The sequence below is a fragment of the Gopherus evgoodei genome, chromosome 4, assembly GCF_007399415.2.
Source record: "Gopherus evgoodei ecotype Sinaloan lineage chromosome 4, rGopEvg1_v1.p, whole genome shotgun sequence".
Taxonomy (NCBI): Eukaryota; Metazoa; Chordata; order Testudines; family Testudinidae; genus Gopherus; species Gopherus evgoodei.
The window spans coordinates 68,384,920-68,399,625 of NC_044325.1; the positions used below are offsets into that span (position 1 = coordinate 68,384,920).

A 14,706-nucleotide genomic window follows, 5' to 3' on the forward strand; every position below is an offset into this window, starting at 1 on the left:
CGATGTCCGCGGCTCTCTGTGTCGATTCCGGAACTCCGTTCGGATTGATGGAGTTCCGGAATCGATGTAAGCGCGCTCGGGGATCGATACACCGCGTCCAGACTAGACGCGATATATCGATCCCCGAGCAATCGATTCTAACCCGCCGATGCCGCGGGTTAGTCTGGACGAGGGCTTAGTTTCCAGTGTGATGGGAGTGCTGTATTGCCAACCCTAAAAGTTAAATCATAAATCAGATCCCTTTCAATCCTGAGATTGGCCCAGAAACCAGGAGATTTTAATATAATGGGTTTTTAGTCTCATTTTTAAATTCACCCTGGTCATCTCCAGTGCGTGCTGGACAATTACTATGTTGCCAGCTCTTACAGATTTATAGTGAATCACATGATTTTGGCCCCCTGGTGCAGGAACTCTTGCTAGAAGATTCAGCTGAGATCAAACTGCTCAAATTTGTATAAAGTGCTGCCTGATGGTTCAGAGAGCTAACAAACACCTTCTCCCTAAACCCAAAAAATCCAATTAATTAATATGTCCTCCCAGCCCCACAACTGCCCACCCACAGCCCATCAATTAATTATGGTCTGCAGCCCCATAGCCGTTCATGTGAAAATGGCATCAGATGCTCCCTGTCCTACCCAAAAACTCCTCTTGGCTCATAAGGGGAGGATGGGAGAAACCTGTCTGTCTCCTGCAGAAGGTCTGATTTGACTGCTTTTCCCACTACCCCACCTCTTGGGAAAGACCAGCCAATCAGGGCTATAGAACAGGGCTAGAAATCACACGAAGGCCGGAGCTTCTTGTGTCATCACGAGACTGGTTCCAACAGGGGCCAAAATGCTCTTATGGCAGTTTCCAGTTCTGGGTATGTGCAGATTGTGCCATCTCTTTGGATGGTGCAGCCTTCTTCTCAGGCTCTCATTTTGTTTGACTTGCATTTTTCCTCCCATGAGTTTCAATGAAAACGTTGTAAAAATAGTTTATAGGAGAGAGCAATACATAAAAGTGTGTGTGTGTGTGTGTGTGTGTGTGTGTGTGTGTGTGTGTGAGTGAGAGTGTGTGTGAGAGAGAGAGAGATGGAAGGTGAGTGAAGTGAACTAAAATTTATTTGAGCTCCGCTTGGCCTGTCCTTCACTACACCCACAGATTATGCCATCTACCTTATGTTATTCTAATCCAGAGCTCTGCCCTACACTAAAAAACTGGCAAGTCTGTGCAATGAGCTGTTCCCTTTGCAATGCACCCCCATGAATTTCTCCATTTCTCACTAAAAACTGGGAATAAGCCAGGTAGAAGTGGGTGCATCTCCAGCTGGGAATCCATCTCTTGCTCTGTTAGAGGGTGGCTTGTCCTGAGGTATATCTTCTAGCAGCTGCTCCCCCAAACTCCCATTGATGTATTTTTATATTTTAATTTCTTGGTTTTTGAGTCTGTCTAGTCTCTGTAGATGCATTTTGAGCAGCAAAATAAGGAGACATGCTACAATTCCTTACACTTGAGAGATGAAGTAATAACAGGTGGCAAGACCAGAGGCAACCGGAGCTAGGATTCTGGTTGCTATGGAAACATGTCAGCCCTTCAGAGGGATGAGATCTGTCAGCAGTAGGGGGGCAAAGAGAGCAAGAGAAGCACAGTGGCACTTACCCTATAGGTTCAGATTATATGTCATCGAGTTCTCCAAGGGAAAACTTGAAATACACAGGATGGGTTATTGGCTGGCTTTGAACTGAGCTGGCAGCCAAATGTTGGACGTAGATGTGAATGGTATGGAACAGATACAGGAGGGGGAATCTGGGCCTAAGTTTGAGACAAAGAAGCTTGTAATATTTTCTAAGAAAAATCCATTTTTTTTATTCATTGCAAAATATGGGCTTTCAGGATATGCTCCTTTAGGTATCCATTATGGAATATTTGGCCTCAAGTGGAAGCCAAGGGTCTGATTCAAAGCCCTTTGAATTCAGTTGGAAGACTTCTAGTGATTTTTGTGGGCTTTGGATCAAGCCAAAAGTGAGTAGGGCAATAGAGGGAACCACCATGCTGTGAAGATTATTATTACCCCTGTTTATTACGGCAGTGCTGAAAGGCCAGCCGAGAATGGGCCCCCACTGTGCCAGGCACTGTACAAACACTGAGTGGTAGATGGTCCCTGCCCTGAAAAGCTTACAGTGTAAATAGACAAGACAGACCCAGGATAGGGGAAGGGGTAGAACACACAGGCAGAGTGAACTCTGAGATGGCAGCTAATGGAGTGTTAGTTTCATTTATTTATTTGTTTATGTGTATGGGCGGTGGGTGAACCCCCGCATTGGAGAGGCTAGCCTGCTGGCTGCGCCCCTTCTGCCCAAGGCCCTGCCCCCCACACGCCAGAGCCTCTATCCCCCCTCAGCAACTGGAGGAGCCTCGCGGTCTACCCACCTCAGCCCCGCCAGGCTGCCCTCCCCAAACACCAGTCCAGTCCCAGCTACACCGGGCTGAGCTGCCAATCCACCTGAGCTGGCCACACTGAGCCAAGCTGGCCCCTGGACGGGATGGGCCCCGGCCTCACCAAGCACCAGGCCGAGCCACTGGCGTCTCTGGAGCTGCCGGCTCAGCCCCAGCCACACTGGGCCAGGCCAAACCACCGGCCTCCTCACACCTGGCTAGCCCCTGCGCACGGCTGAGCGAGCCACTTCATTCCCCCGCCAGACCCTCTGGCCCACTGCTGACTCGCCTCGTTCCCTCCTCACTTCCCCACCCCTGAGGAGGAGGGACATGACGAGCAGCAGCGGGCAGGCAGCAGCAGACGGTGGCAGCCTCGGGCAGGGCCACCGCGGCCCAGGTGGCGGGTTGGCAGCAGCTGTGCCAGGGTTGGCTTAGCCTTCCTTTGCCTATTGTACCTGCTGCCTGTGTTTATGTGGATGCATTAACCTAGGAGAAGATAAGATAAATGGAAAGAAGGAGGATGGGAGGGGGGTGGATAGAGGAGGAGTAAAGAGGGTAAGAAAGTCCCTTTTTAATAGCATCCATCTAATTGTAAGCAATTTGCTGTATTCATTTAAAGTAGCAAACAATAAACCCCCCCCAACCTAAAACAAATGCCTCCATCCTGTTTCTTCGCTACCTTGCATCTTGTGTGGTGGTTGTGCAAAGTAGGTGCAAAACATTACCGAATGAGAATTCTCTACGCATTGCATGGTAGCATGTTACACACAATTTGCATTCAAGTTGCACAAATATAAAGGACTACAACATGGTGCAAGGCAATGGAGAATTACGCCTCTTCTTTGCAGTGTTGCCAGCCCCATGCATTTAAAAATCATGAGTCAGGCCCCAAAAATTGAGATTGGCATAAAATCCATGAAATTTTAAAAATAAATGTGGAGTTCTTTTTATTTGCCTTCTGGTTTATGAGCCTCTGTAGTTCACTTTTCAAGTACAGCTGAAACAGTTCTAATTTTGAAATGCATAACAGGGACAAAAATTCTCTGTAACCATGAGGACAAGAAGCATTTTTTTAAAATAAAAGTTCATATATTCATATGACTCCAGGAGTCACAGAGTTTAAGGCCAGAAGGGCTCTCTACATTATGTAGTCTGACTTTCTGTAGATCACAGGCCTCCAACACCACCCAGCACCCATACACTAAACTCAACAATGGACATGAGACAAAAGTAAATGAAACCTACAGCAGATTAGGCTGTTATGTGCCACAGTGAGAGAATAGGTGGAACCGAGATGCACCAGTGCTAGAAGCCCCTGTAATGACAGGGAAATGATTAAATGAAATATACCCAGATTTGCCCAGCAAGTGACCTGCACCCACATGCAGCAGAGAAAGGGGAAACTCTCCAAGGTCACTGACAATCTCACCTGGCGGAAATTCCCTCCCAATCCCAGATATGGCATTCAGTTAGACTCTGAGCATAGAACCATCCAGCCAAGTACCCGAGACCTCTGGCCCGTCCTGCTCAGTGGCCCATCGCCAGCTATGACCATCCATGATGCTTCAGAGAAAGGAGATAAAAAAACCTCCCAGCATACCCTGAGGGGAAAAATCCCTTCCTGACTCCTGTCAGTGGCCAGTTGAAATCCTGAAGCATGAGCTTTAGGAAAATAAGAAATAAACTGGAAGTGCGCCCCCTTTCTATTGAGTCCTTCCCCCTGCCATCACAAGCAGCCCCATCAGTCAGTTGCACTCATACTTTGCCCAATTCTCTCTTAAAACTAACCAAGTTGTTTGGCCAAACAAGCTCAGGCTTTAAGAAAAACACAACCTTGTTTAGCCAAACCCAGCATTTTTAAAAATGTGTTTTGAACTGGAACCCTATGGAATTTGAAGGTTAATTTGCCAGGATTTCTGAGATCCTTTTCTTTTGGTTTTAAACCAAATTTTTAGTGGAGCCTAGGTCTTTTCTGCACAAAAACTCACAGTAGTCTGATGACATGTGTCTTTTTCAACTGATTTAGTTAAACTGGTGCAAACCCTTATGTGGACTGGTGCAAACCATTTTTAAAATGTCTTGTATTGATTTAGTTAGGTAAATATAAATCTGTATGTAGACAAAGCCTTTGTTGAAAACACCGAGCCACATTTAATTGAAATAACAAACTGCACCTGTGAATATGACCTGAACAGACCTGTTCAGTCAATGGTTCATGAAACTTTTGGGAATCCTGGTGTGAGTTTGGTGTTTTGTGTCTTTACAATTTTTTACTATTTTATTTCTCTTCCCTGGTTGCTGTGCAAAAGAAAAATGACAGGGAATACTGGCTAAGGCTCTGATTTTGCCTGTGGTTCCATTAGCAGAGACCCCATTTATTTGGGATTCTGTATGGACACAAGGATTGCTAGCAGATTCCAGTGGAGGATCAGGGTCTAACTGATTATATGAGGAAAAGGTGACATTTACTGTATGCAAAGTGCTGCGAAAAGCACAAAGTACCCAAGCTAAAGAAAGAGAGAATGCTTTCCCCCATCTAATTTCTTTCTGTTATAGAAATCCTAAGAGTTATTGATAAAAATCAAATAAGTGTAGGTAAACAATTTTAGAGTAAGAAATGGAATGTTTAAGCTGACAGTGTTTCTGAAAAAAGAGTAAAACACTTAGAATTGCTCAATATCAACACAACCTCTCCACATGTTAAGGGAGAGCAGGACATTGCTCACCAGACTTGTCCATTTGAACAGGATGTTCAGAAGAGCCTCAGAACTCTGGGCCTTTGGTATGTAATGTACTTAAAATGAAAGTGATTTGTACAATTTGCTTGTCACCCTAATTGAAAATATTTGGGGAAGGCTATTCTCACCAAAGTCATCAAATTAATGTCACAGTGAAGAGGAGATGGGAGAAATGTACATAGCGTGTGCTCTTTAAGTAAATATGATTTCTAACCTGCCTGCAGCCCAGAAAGGACCAGATGGGGCCATCATTCCCAACAACTACTGTGACTTCTGCCTTGGAGGCTCCAGTATGAACAAAAAAAGTGGCTGTCCTGAGGAGCTTGTGTCATGCTCAGACTGTGGACGCTCGGGTAAGTGACTTCTCCTTGCAACTTTCTAAGATGAACAATTTAGCACGATTCCCTTTTTGCTCTTACTGATGTTTTGGGGTAGTTGCTTATTATTTGTGGGGAAGGATGGTTGTCAGAGTTTCTGTTCTGCTAATGGGCTAACCAGACAATTATGATCTAATCTATGAATCTATCTATATAATGTTATATTGTATTTATTGGCTGCCATGAACATAAGTACTCGGTTTTATTTAAATGGAGGGAGAAAATCCTATGACAATGTTAAAGGATGGGCTCTGTCTTCAAATGCCATAATTACAAATGTAAATTACTTTCAAGATTTATGAAAGTTGCATGACGAGCATTTCCATTGATTACACATTTCATGCATTTCTTCATCCAAAAAAGAAAGAAGGGGAAATTACAGGGTAGGCATGGCAGTAGCTGTCAAGAATTATCTTCTTAGAAGATGACTATCATTAATTTTGTTTAAAGAGGTTTTTATTTATCTGTTTTCTTTCTGTGTCTCTTTTTAAATTTAGGAAGTTGCATCTTTCCCCATCCTGAGCTGTCTTTATTTCTGAGTTGTTGTTTTTTCTTTTTTGTCCCAGCTGAGCTGTTATTTTTGGCTGGGGGAGGGAATTCCAATTCAAATTTCCCAATTGTTGTGATTTTTTGGAAAGGGGGGAGGAAGGCCATGGATTATAAGTGAAAACAAAAGAAAACATTGAAATTTGAAACCTTCAAAATTACTGTTACTTCTGTTCTTTATTCACTGGAAAGTGTTTGTTGAATAATTGCTGATATATAAGGTAGAGTGTTCTGGTACTGAAATAACAGCCTGCTCAAGCTCCCATTGAAATTAATATCAAAATCCCTATCAAATTCAAAGGGAGCAGGACTTGGCCCTAAATGACAAATGTCCTCTACCATTGTTCTGACCTTTGAAGACAATTACTTATCAGTGGACCAATGGCAACCCTTGGTCTTCTAAGGGCTTTGCTACAAGTGCTCTGCAAACACTAACATGAGTCTTTTTGTGCTTTTGTGTTTGCTTCATAATAAGGGAGAAGAAGCTTACACTGTCTACACTGACATACTGGGAAATGACGCCCATTTTACCTTTTGCCTGGCGTGTTATTTCCCAGCCTCGCTCATTTGAACGTTGCCCCAATCTTGCACAATGACAGGGATCAAAATGTTCTGTCACGTAGCTATTTATTACGGTAATTTCATTTTTGTCTTCAGAACGTGACTGAGATACACTAGTTTGTTGGCTTCCTCGTTGTATTACAAAGTAGATTATCAGGCCTCATGGAGCTGTTGTATCCTATCTGTGGACAAGCCCCACAAAACAATTCCATTAAACACTTTTTACAAATTCTCATCCGCCTGAGTCATTTACAAGGGTTCTCCATCTGTGTGATAGATGTGTGATGAGAATGCCTAAGGTGCAACTATACATAGATTTTTAATCTATAATATTAATGACTAGTTGTTGCCATTTTTACTTTTCTTGGTGATGAAAGACAAATGGAGGAGAGGCCATGTGCATTCTTTTGTTTCTTCCCAGTATTCAGTCAGTCAAATCACATCCCTAGGAAGTGATTATTTTACTTGCCGATTCTTTTATTAGATTCATTTCCTTTTGGGGTACATGATTTGATTCTAAGTCTGTTCCTTAGGAAATACAGTATAATTGCAACAGAGCTGCTTCCTTCAGCTTAAGGGACCAAGCAATTGGTGTATCATCATGTTAGTTAGTGCATCTGAATAGCACCACAAACCTCCCCTACCAACACGATGCTTTCATTTTCCTAGGGCTCAAGGGCCATATTTTGCCCTGCATTTCTTGAAGTGGGATTCTGACATCTGTACTGCAAATTACATATCACATTTGATTCAGAAAAAAGTTCAGTTTTACAGATTTCAGTATTTAACTTCTCTTTTTAAAGTTTTGTTGTTGTTTGTTGTTGTTTGTTTGTTGCTCCTGATGTCTGTGCTGAGGATTTCTTACCCTATATGGAAAAAATGGAATGAAAGACTTTCAAACTTTCGAGTGTCCCCCAATGCAAATCATTCTTTATTCTGGTAATTTTAGCTGCTAGATGGTGTAGATTCATTTTTGTTTTTCACAAGTGACTCCATGGAATTTCTAACATGGAATATATTAATTTAATGAATATTTAGTCTTTTTAAATGTTTTTCACTTTGTCTTCAAAGGAGCTACTTTAGGGCAGAGACAGGAAGAGACAGAGATGAGAATTTTTTAAAAAACCCACCCCGTTGCAATACTGATGAAATACCTAGTGAGTTGTTATTCTACAGCAGCAAATTCATGACAGTTGATGCCAATCTGAAGGACAATCATTGTACTTAAATCTAACAGCTTCTAATTATTTATGTGGTCTAAAAATCTTTTAAAGCTGATCAAAGTAATCAAGAGAGAATAGTTTTAATGTCTCTTGAAGAGAGGAAAACAACATTAACCCTTTCGCTGCCATACCTAAGGGCATCTGTGTTATTGTAGGTTTTTTTCTTTAAAAGAGAAACCAACCCCTTTTTACCTTTTCTTACTGCTATTCTACTGTCCTATGTTGTTGTTGATTTGTGGGCACACACACACCTACCGGGTTTATAGTCTGCATTGTTTGATAATTATGATGATTTTAAAAATAATGATGATGCCTGTTGCTTAACCCATGTGCTGATATATTCATCATACATGTCAGCTCATTTGGGAAGAGAAGGCAGGAAGGAGGAAGCAGCGCCAGCACGCACTACGGAGGACTTGTTCGGTTCCACATCGGAAAGCGACACCTCAACATTTCACGGCTTTGATGAGGATGATGTGGAAGAGCCTCTCTTGAGCCGAGGAGGCGGCCATGGTAGCAGCTCTCCCTCTACAAATAAAAAGGGTGGCTGCTAAAATAACTAAACAGACACAGAAACTCTTTGAGCGATTTTCTATCCTTTTTACTACTATGATTATTATTACTAGTTTTTTTTTTAATTTTAGATCCCTTTTTTCCCTTTTGGGTGTGTACACTGAAAGCACAAACGTATAAAACATAGACTACTTCAAAGAGACAGAAAGTTTTGATTCACTTTTTATTTTTTCATTTTACTTTGTTTCCTTTCTCCTCCCCCTCTTTCTCTCTGGAAACCTGAAATGCGGATTTAGTTTTTTGGTTTTTTTTTCAATAAGGAGCAGAGTTGATTTTCTCATCTTTTAATATATATCAGCAAACCACAAAAAATACAAATGGGTTGGAGAGCAGAAACCCAACCCAAATAATTTTTTAATTATTATTATTATTTATATATTCTATATATTATTAGAAAAAAGACTTTTTAAATAAAAAATACAAAAAAGAAAAAAGCAATGGACATCTACTTGATACTAGAACTGTTTCTAGAAAAACCACTGTGGGGTGGATTGTTTGAGATGACAATGAAGCCCTTGGTTTGATGACTTCTGCAATGTGAGATTTTGCACTTACTGTAGCGCGTGGAATTTGTGACTCCCCCTCACGTGCTCCTCTACCACTCAACCTTAGCAGCTTGAAAATGCAAGCAGCTCTGAAGACCATGACATTGAGGAACACATTTCCATCATTCCCCTGGACTCCTCTGCACTCGTAAGAGATCTCCTCCTCCGCCCCTCCAACCTTTTCATCTTCTCCTCACTCCATGCAGCTTTTTTTCTCTTTTTTCCCCTCTTCTTCATCTTTCAACTCATGGAGAGCAATTTCCAAGCACAGGGATGGAATATAAATGCCAAGTCACAGACTCTGCAAAGACAAAACGGCTGAAGGAATGAATCATTGAAGAAATTAAAAGGAAAAATACCTCACCTATATTTTTCTTTCTTTTTTTTTTTTAAATTCAGACACACATTTTGTTGCCCAGATTTTTCTTTCTCTGTAGTGTCTTGTGAGGCACTTTGTGTTGTTTTTCAATAGCTTCTCTTGAAATAAACCAAAGCAATACTCACTAAAGTCCTGAGGGCAATGGAGAAGAGAGTGATTCCCTCCCAGCACTGTCCCACGACCGAGGAGCCATGCGACAGATTTGAAAGGTAAATCCCAACCGAAATGTTTTTCAGCCACTGTGAACTCTTTGTGTGGTGGATTTTCAACAAACCATTTATTGTTTTATTATAGCAGTAAGTCCTTTAAAGTAAACTGTGTGATTGTGTTATGTACAGCAGGCTAGATCCTGTTCCCTATTAATTTAATGGGAGTTTTGTAGGAGCAGGCTTCGGCCCAATACATTATAACTAGGAATAAAGCATACCCAAACATTAAGCATGTAGGTTCCACCCTGCAGTCCTAATGCTCTCATTGTAAGGACTGCAGGATCAGGGGTAAGGATATATTTTTGTCATTTTATAGTGCCAACATAAACCATAAAGGTGAGATCTTGACCCCACTGAAGTCAACGACAACATTTCCATTGTCTTCAGTAGAGTCAGTTTCACACCAAGCGGGAAGCTTGAGTGGTGTGTTCATGTTCTCAGAACTCATGATAGAAACACATGCATGCACTGTAGACTTTGGGTGCACATTGTTCTAGTACTTGAGCAAATCATGTCCAAAAGAGGCTGGTTATTTCCATTACTCACTTTCTTTTGCTGGGGCAGCCCAGCCCAGTTTGTAACAGGTATTTTATGGCTCCTTCAGCCTTTTTGTTATATTCCAGTGTTGAAATAAACTCTAATCCTGAGTGTGATGCTTCTGTGCATCTTTATAGTTGACATCAAGAATGAAATAACTAATGGCCAGAATCTGCCATCAGATATGCAGGTGTAAATCCGGAGTGAAGCCATTGACTTCTGGATTCCATTAAGAATCTGCCCTTAGAACTGTAGAAAACGATCCTGCATAAAATTACAAAATAAATCTGTATTTTTATATATAGTATATATTAATGCATGTGTGACCCAAAGAAAGTTTCCTTTAAGGCATCCCCATGTTGGTAATCTTTTCCTGTTGTTGTTCTACTGGGCTATGCTCCTACTGCTGTGTCAAGTCATATTATAATCGATCAAATGTCACATCAATGGTATTTTGACTCAACCATGTCAATGAAACATGAACATTAACATTCACTCTTTCCACAATCATTCTGTTTTGTTTGAACAAATACATGGAATAGATTTCTAATATTTTGTTTCTACAGTCTGCAGTTTGTGAAACTCTTCTGTGTTTATTGAAAGCTTAAATTCCATCTTGCTTCTGATGGCAAGCCACAAGAACAGAACTGTCTGATTATCTCAAATCCCTGAAAGAATAATAGCCTCGTAGTCATTGTTTTGCTTATCTATTTGTTATTTTATTCATTTATATTAGAATCCAGACATTAAAATGTGAAGACTGAATGAATGGAAGTCAGGGTGGAGGATAGTATGGAATAGAGTCCGCAGTTGAATAGACACATTGGCCACATTATTTTCTTATTGGCCCTAATATGAATCCAAAGTAATACCAATAAAGACAGTGGAGTTCCTTTGGATTTGTGTCAATGTAGCTGAGAGCAGAATCTGGTCCAGTAGTTCTGGAGATTTAAAAGGAGGCTATGAACTTGAAATCTAATATATTTCAAAAAATGAGTTTAAAGTACTTTTTCACACTACACCTGCCCTTCTCCCTGTCCACCCCAGCTAATGTTTATGGGTTTTCAGTCACATTGTAACTTTGTATTTTAGACATGTTTTTCTCTCTCCTGTTGCTGTGTTAAAGGCCAAACAAGCAACAGAGGACACTGACTATACAAAGGAAGCAGTAGAACTAACTGTTTATTCACAAAGTGCTGTCAAATGCACAAAGTAAACAAACTTAAAAAAATACCTTGAGAAGAAAATGTTATTTCTTATGTCCCTCTGCTAAAGTTATCATACTATAGGGCAGTGATGCCAAGCTTTTCCTGTTGTGCCCCCCTTACCAGTAATGGAATCTGTCCATGCCCCCTCACCCCCATTACCTCACAGCCAGGTTGAAGGTGGAGCTGGGGCAGAACTGGGGATGCTGGAGGAGCTGGGACTAGAGGCTGAGTTGGTCTGTGGGTGGAGCAGGGGGGAGGAACGGAGGGAGGAGCATCTGCAGCTTGGGCTGGAGCTGGGCTGGGGTGGAGCAGGGGGAAGAGTGGAGTTGTGGCTTAGGCAGAGCCGGTCTGGGATCAGAGCTAGTCGTGGGGCTGGATGACACCCCCTCCCATCCCACTGTGAAGGCTGGCCTGGGCCCTGCCACATGCCCCCCTGAACATTCCTCTGTGCCCCCTGAGGCAGTTTGGAGACTACTGCCGTAGTGGCTACTTGGAATTACAGTAGCCAAAAAAAAAAAAAAATTCAGACAGAATTGTGATTTTTTAAAAAAGTTTGACAGTGTTCCTTTAAATATATAGAGACCCAAAAAAGGGTTGAATATATTTTGAAGGAGAAAAGATTCATGGGAGTAATGTGGAAGTGGGTTAACCTGGGAAAGGTAGATGCTGGAACTTTGTCCTTTTTAGTCCATTTGTCTGTGTTTTAGTGTCTAAGTGTAAATTGCTCAGGGTAGAGATTTTGTCTTTGCCTGTCTGAGCAGTGCCTAGCACAATCCGGGCCCTACTAGAATACAGATGATAATCAAATATTAATAATGCATTAAATAATGGCTTACTTTCATGAATAAAGTTATGATAATCATGTATGTCAATTTGTGCCTGTAGCCACTAGGTGCCCACCTTAATGGCAATGGGGCAGGGGCAATGCCCTGCTCTCACTAAGAGTGCACAATAAGCTCATGTATAAAAATGCCAGCCAACATTTATTAGTAGTGTACAAAATCCCCAGAATGATCTGGTCCTGACAGATGAAGGAAGAAAAGATAAATGTATTGTGGAGGAGGGCAGTGTAGTCATGGAACATCTTCAGATGTGCTCACTATGGTAAAATAACAAAGGCGAGGAGAGAGCTGCAGCTCAGGGTTTAATAGGACAGGCTGAGCAGTGTGAGAGTGTAGTGTAGGAGTGGAGCATGAAGGAGAAGCTGGAGTTGAAGGCTGTGGTCATGGAGTCAATATGCAGAGTGCAGGGCAGTCAAGGAAGGGAGAAGAGGGTTGAGAGCAGTAGAGGAATCTGAGAGATTGCTGGTGATTGAATGTCACAGACAGTGATGCTGAACAAAAGGTGTGATAACAGAGAGGAAACAAAAATGCAGTGATGGGAGAGGAAACACTGCCTGGTGAAAACCAGGTTGGGAGAGTGGCTATAATTGTAACTATGGAAGTGATCATCGGAATAGAAGTTAAATACACTCAGGAGTGTTGAATGGTATTGAGGCATGAGACTGAGAATAGGGGAAGAAGGTTGGCCATAGAGGTCAGAGATGAAAGCATATGCAAGTCCACAGGGTGCTAATTGATTCTCTTCTAGGAGTGGGGAGAGGAGGGTCAGATCACATGCAGTTTGAAGGCAGAGAATATGTGAGAGGAGCTGTAATTAGCCAGAGGAAAAAGGAGGCACCCCTGACACGACCAGCACCACAGACTTCTCAGTAGGGGTGGGGGAGTTGCACAGTCCTAGTGGAGTATCCCAAGAAAAACAAGCCACTGACCAAACCAAGAAGGCATAAAGAGGGTTTATGGACTTGAATTCCAGAACATAAATTGGGTGTGGGGGGGGTTGGGGGAGAGAAATAATCCCTTAAACCCAAGAGAAATGTTACGCTCTACAACCTCAGGGTATGTCTACACAACATTTTGGAGTGAACTCCCCAGCCTGGGTCAACAGACTTGGGCTAGCAGGGCTCTAAAAATAGCTAAATAGACAGTGCTTTGAAGTTGTGGCTCAGGCTGGAGCTCAGGTTCCATTGTTTCTCAGATTTTATTTTTCAGGCTTTTGCATGTTCCCTTAATAATGTGGGGGCACCTTCCCAAACACCTCCCAACTCCTCCATACCAAAGGGCCTCAAAGCACTTGCAGGAAGACCCACAGCTTCCTGATCCAACCACTGCAAGCTCTCCTTGAATCTTAGTGGTGGGGACAGTGGAGTTTGAGAGTGCAGCACCACTTGAGCAACTGACTGGTGGGAGGAAAGGCCAGGTAGAGTGTCCAGGCCATTCTTGGTATGCTCCTACTCCTGGGATTTAATTAAAGGGCCTGCTTAACATGGATGGACCTTGCCTCCTACTGGAAGATGACAATTTAAAACCTTAAACAGAATATTGCTGATTGGGTGATTTATAAGCGGGTGGGGAATTAACACAGGCCTAGCTGCTATAATGGCTAGGAAATAAATGCTTTATTTGGGCAAGTGGCAAAGAAGGGATGGAAATAAAATTAGCTCATATTTTCCTCCCTCTCCCTTACTTACTGATTTTATGACTTTTATCAGAATGAAACAACTATGGTAGGATTACCTACAACAAACTAAATATCGCCTACTAAAACAAATGAGCAGCTCACATTAACTAGCGTCTCCTGTGTTCTGCTGCAACAGAAATCAGAGTTTCACCATTAGCTTCAATAGGATCAGCAGTGGGCTTTCTGGGTTAGTTTCTGCTTCTGCAGTCAAATCGCACTGTAAATACACTAGTTAATGTGAGATGCTGGTTTGTTTCCAGATGCGATATTTAGTTTGTCAAAAGTAACCGCCTCCATGTTGTTTCGTCTTTAAGCTTTTACATTAGTTTCTCATTTTGAGTTCCAATTTGCTGTGTTACAGCTCTCTACTTTGGTTCTTGGTTGGAGACAGAGGCTCAGATTGCTGCCTGCTGATGCGTGGAACACATCAGAGCTGCATCCAGACAGTGGCTGAGCCCAGCCAGTTCTGGGACACCATCTGTTATGAATACATTCTTCCCCTGCCGTTGTCCCATAATTTGGTGAATTGTTTTTATGACCATTAGAGATGGTCTCTAAACACAATCTCTGATCTAAACACCTCCAAACTCTGAGTGTTCAAAAATGTGGATCCTGATCCATACTCTTTGGCCTAGGCTCATTGCTAATGGCAATCAATTTTGCTTAGCCTACTCCTCAGGCAAATGTCTTATTGGCTCGGCCGGTAATTTTGCTTAAATAAGATCTACCCAGTATGTGTTTTACTGTAGCATAAATTGATGCTTTCAATAAGCCTTATTCTTCCTGTTTTTTGTATTTATTTGTAGGTTGTAATTATTCATGTGTTTGTAAAATGTTTATTTAATAGGGAAAAAACTTTTTAAAGATTTTAG

At 42.0% G+C, this 14,706-nt stretch overlaps 1 protein-coding gene across 5 annotated transcripts in view; it reads left to right on the forward strand.

The window, feature by feature from the left end:
• DPF3 (double PHD fingers 3) overlaps nucleotides 1–14,706 on the forward strand; it is a 242,829-nt gene that overhangs the window by 188,900 nt on the left and 39,223 nt on the right. For 4 of the 5 annotated variants that reach the window (XM_030559655.1, XM_030559653.1, XM_030559651.1 and 1 more), the window contains exon 8: nucleotides 5,381–5,509. In XM_030559655.1, coding sequence (XP_030415515.1) covers nucleotides 5,381–5,509 — 129 coding nt within the window. Of the gene's footprint in view, nucleotides 1–5,380; nucleotides 5,510–8,220; nucleotides 9,570–14,706 lie in introns of all 5 variants that reach the window. The other variant, XR_004000026.1, reaches the window with a different exon arrangement.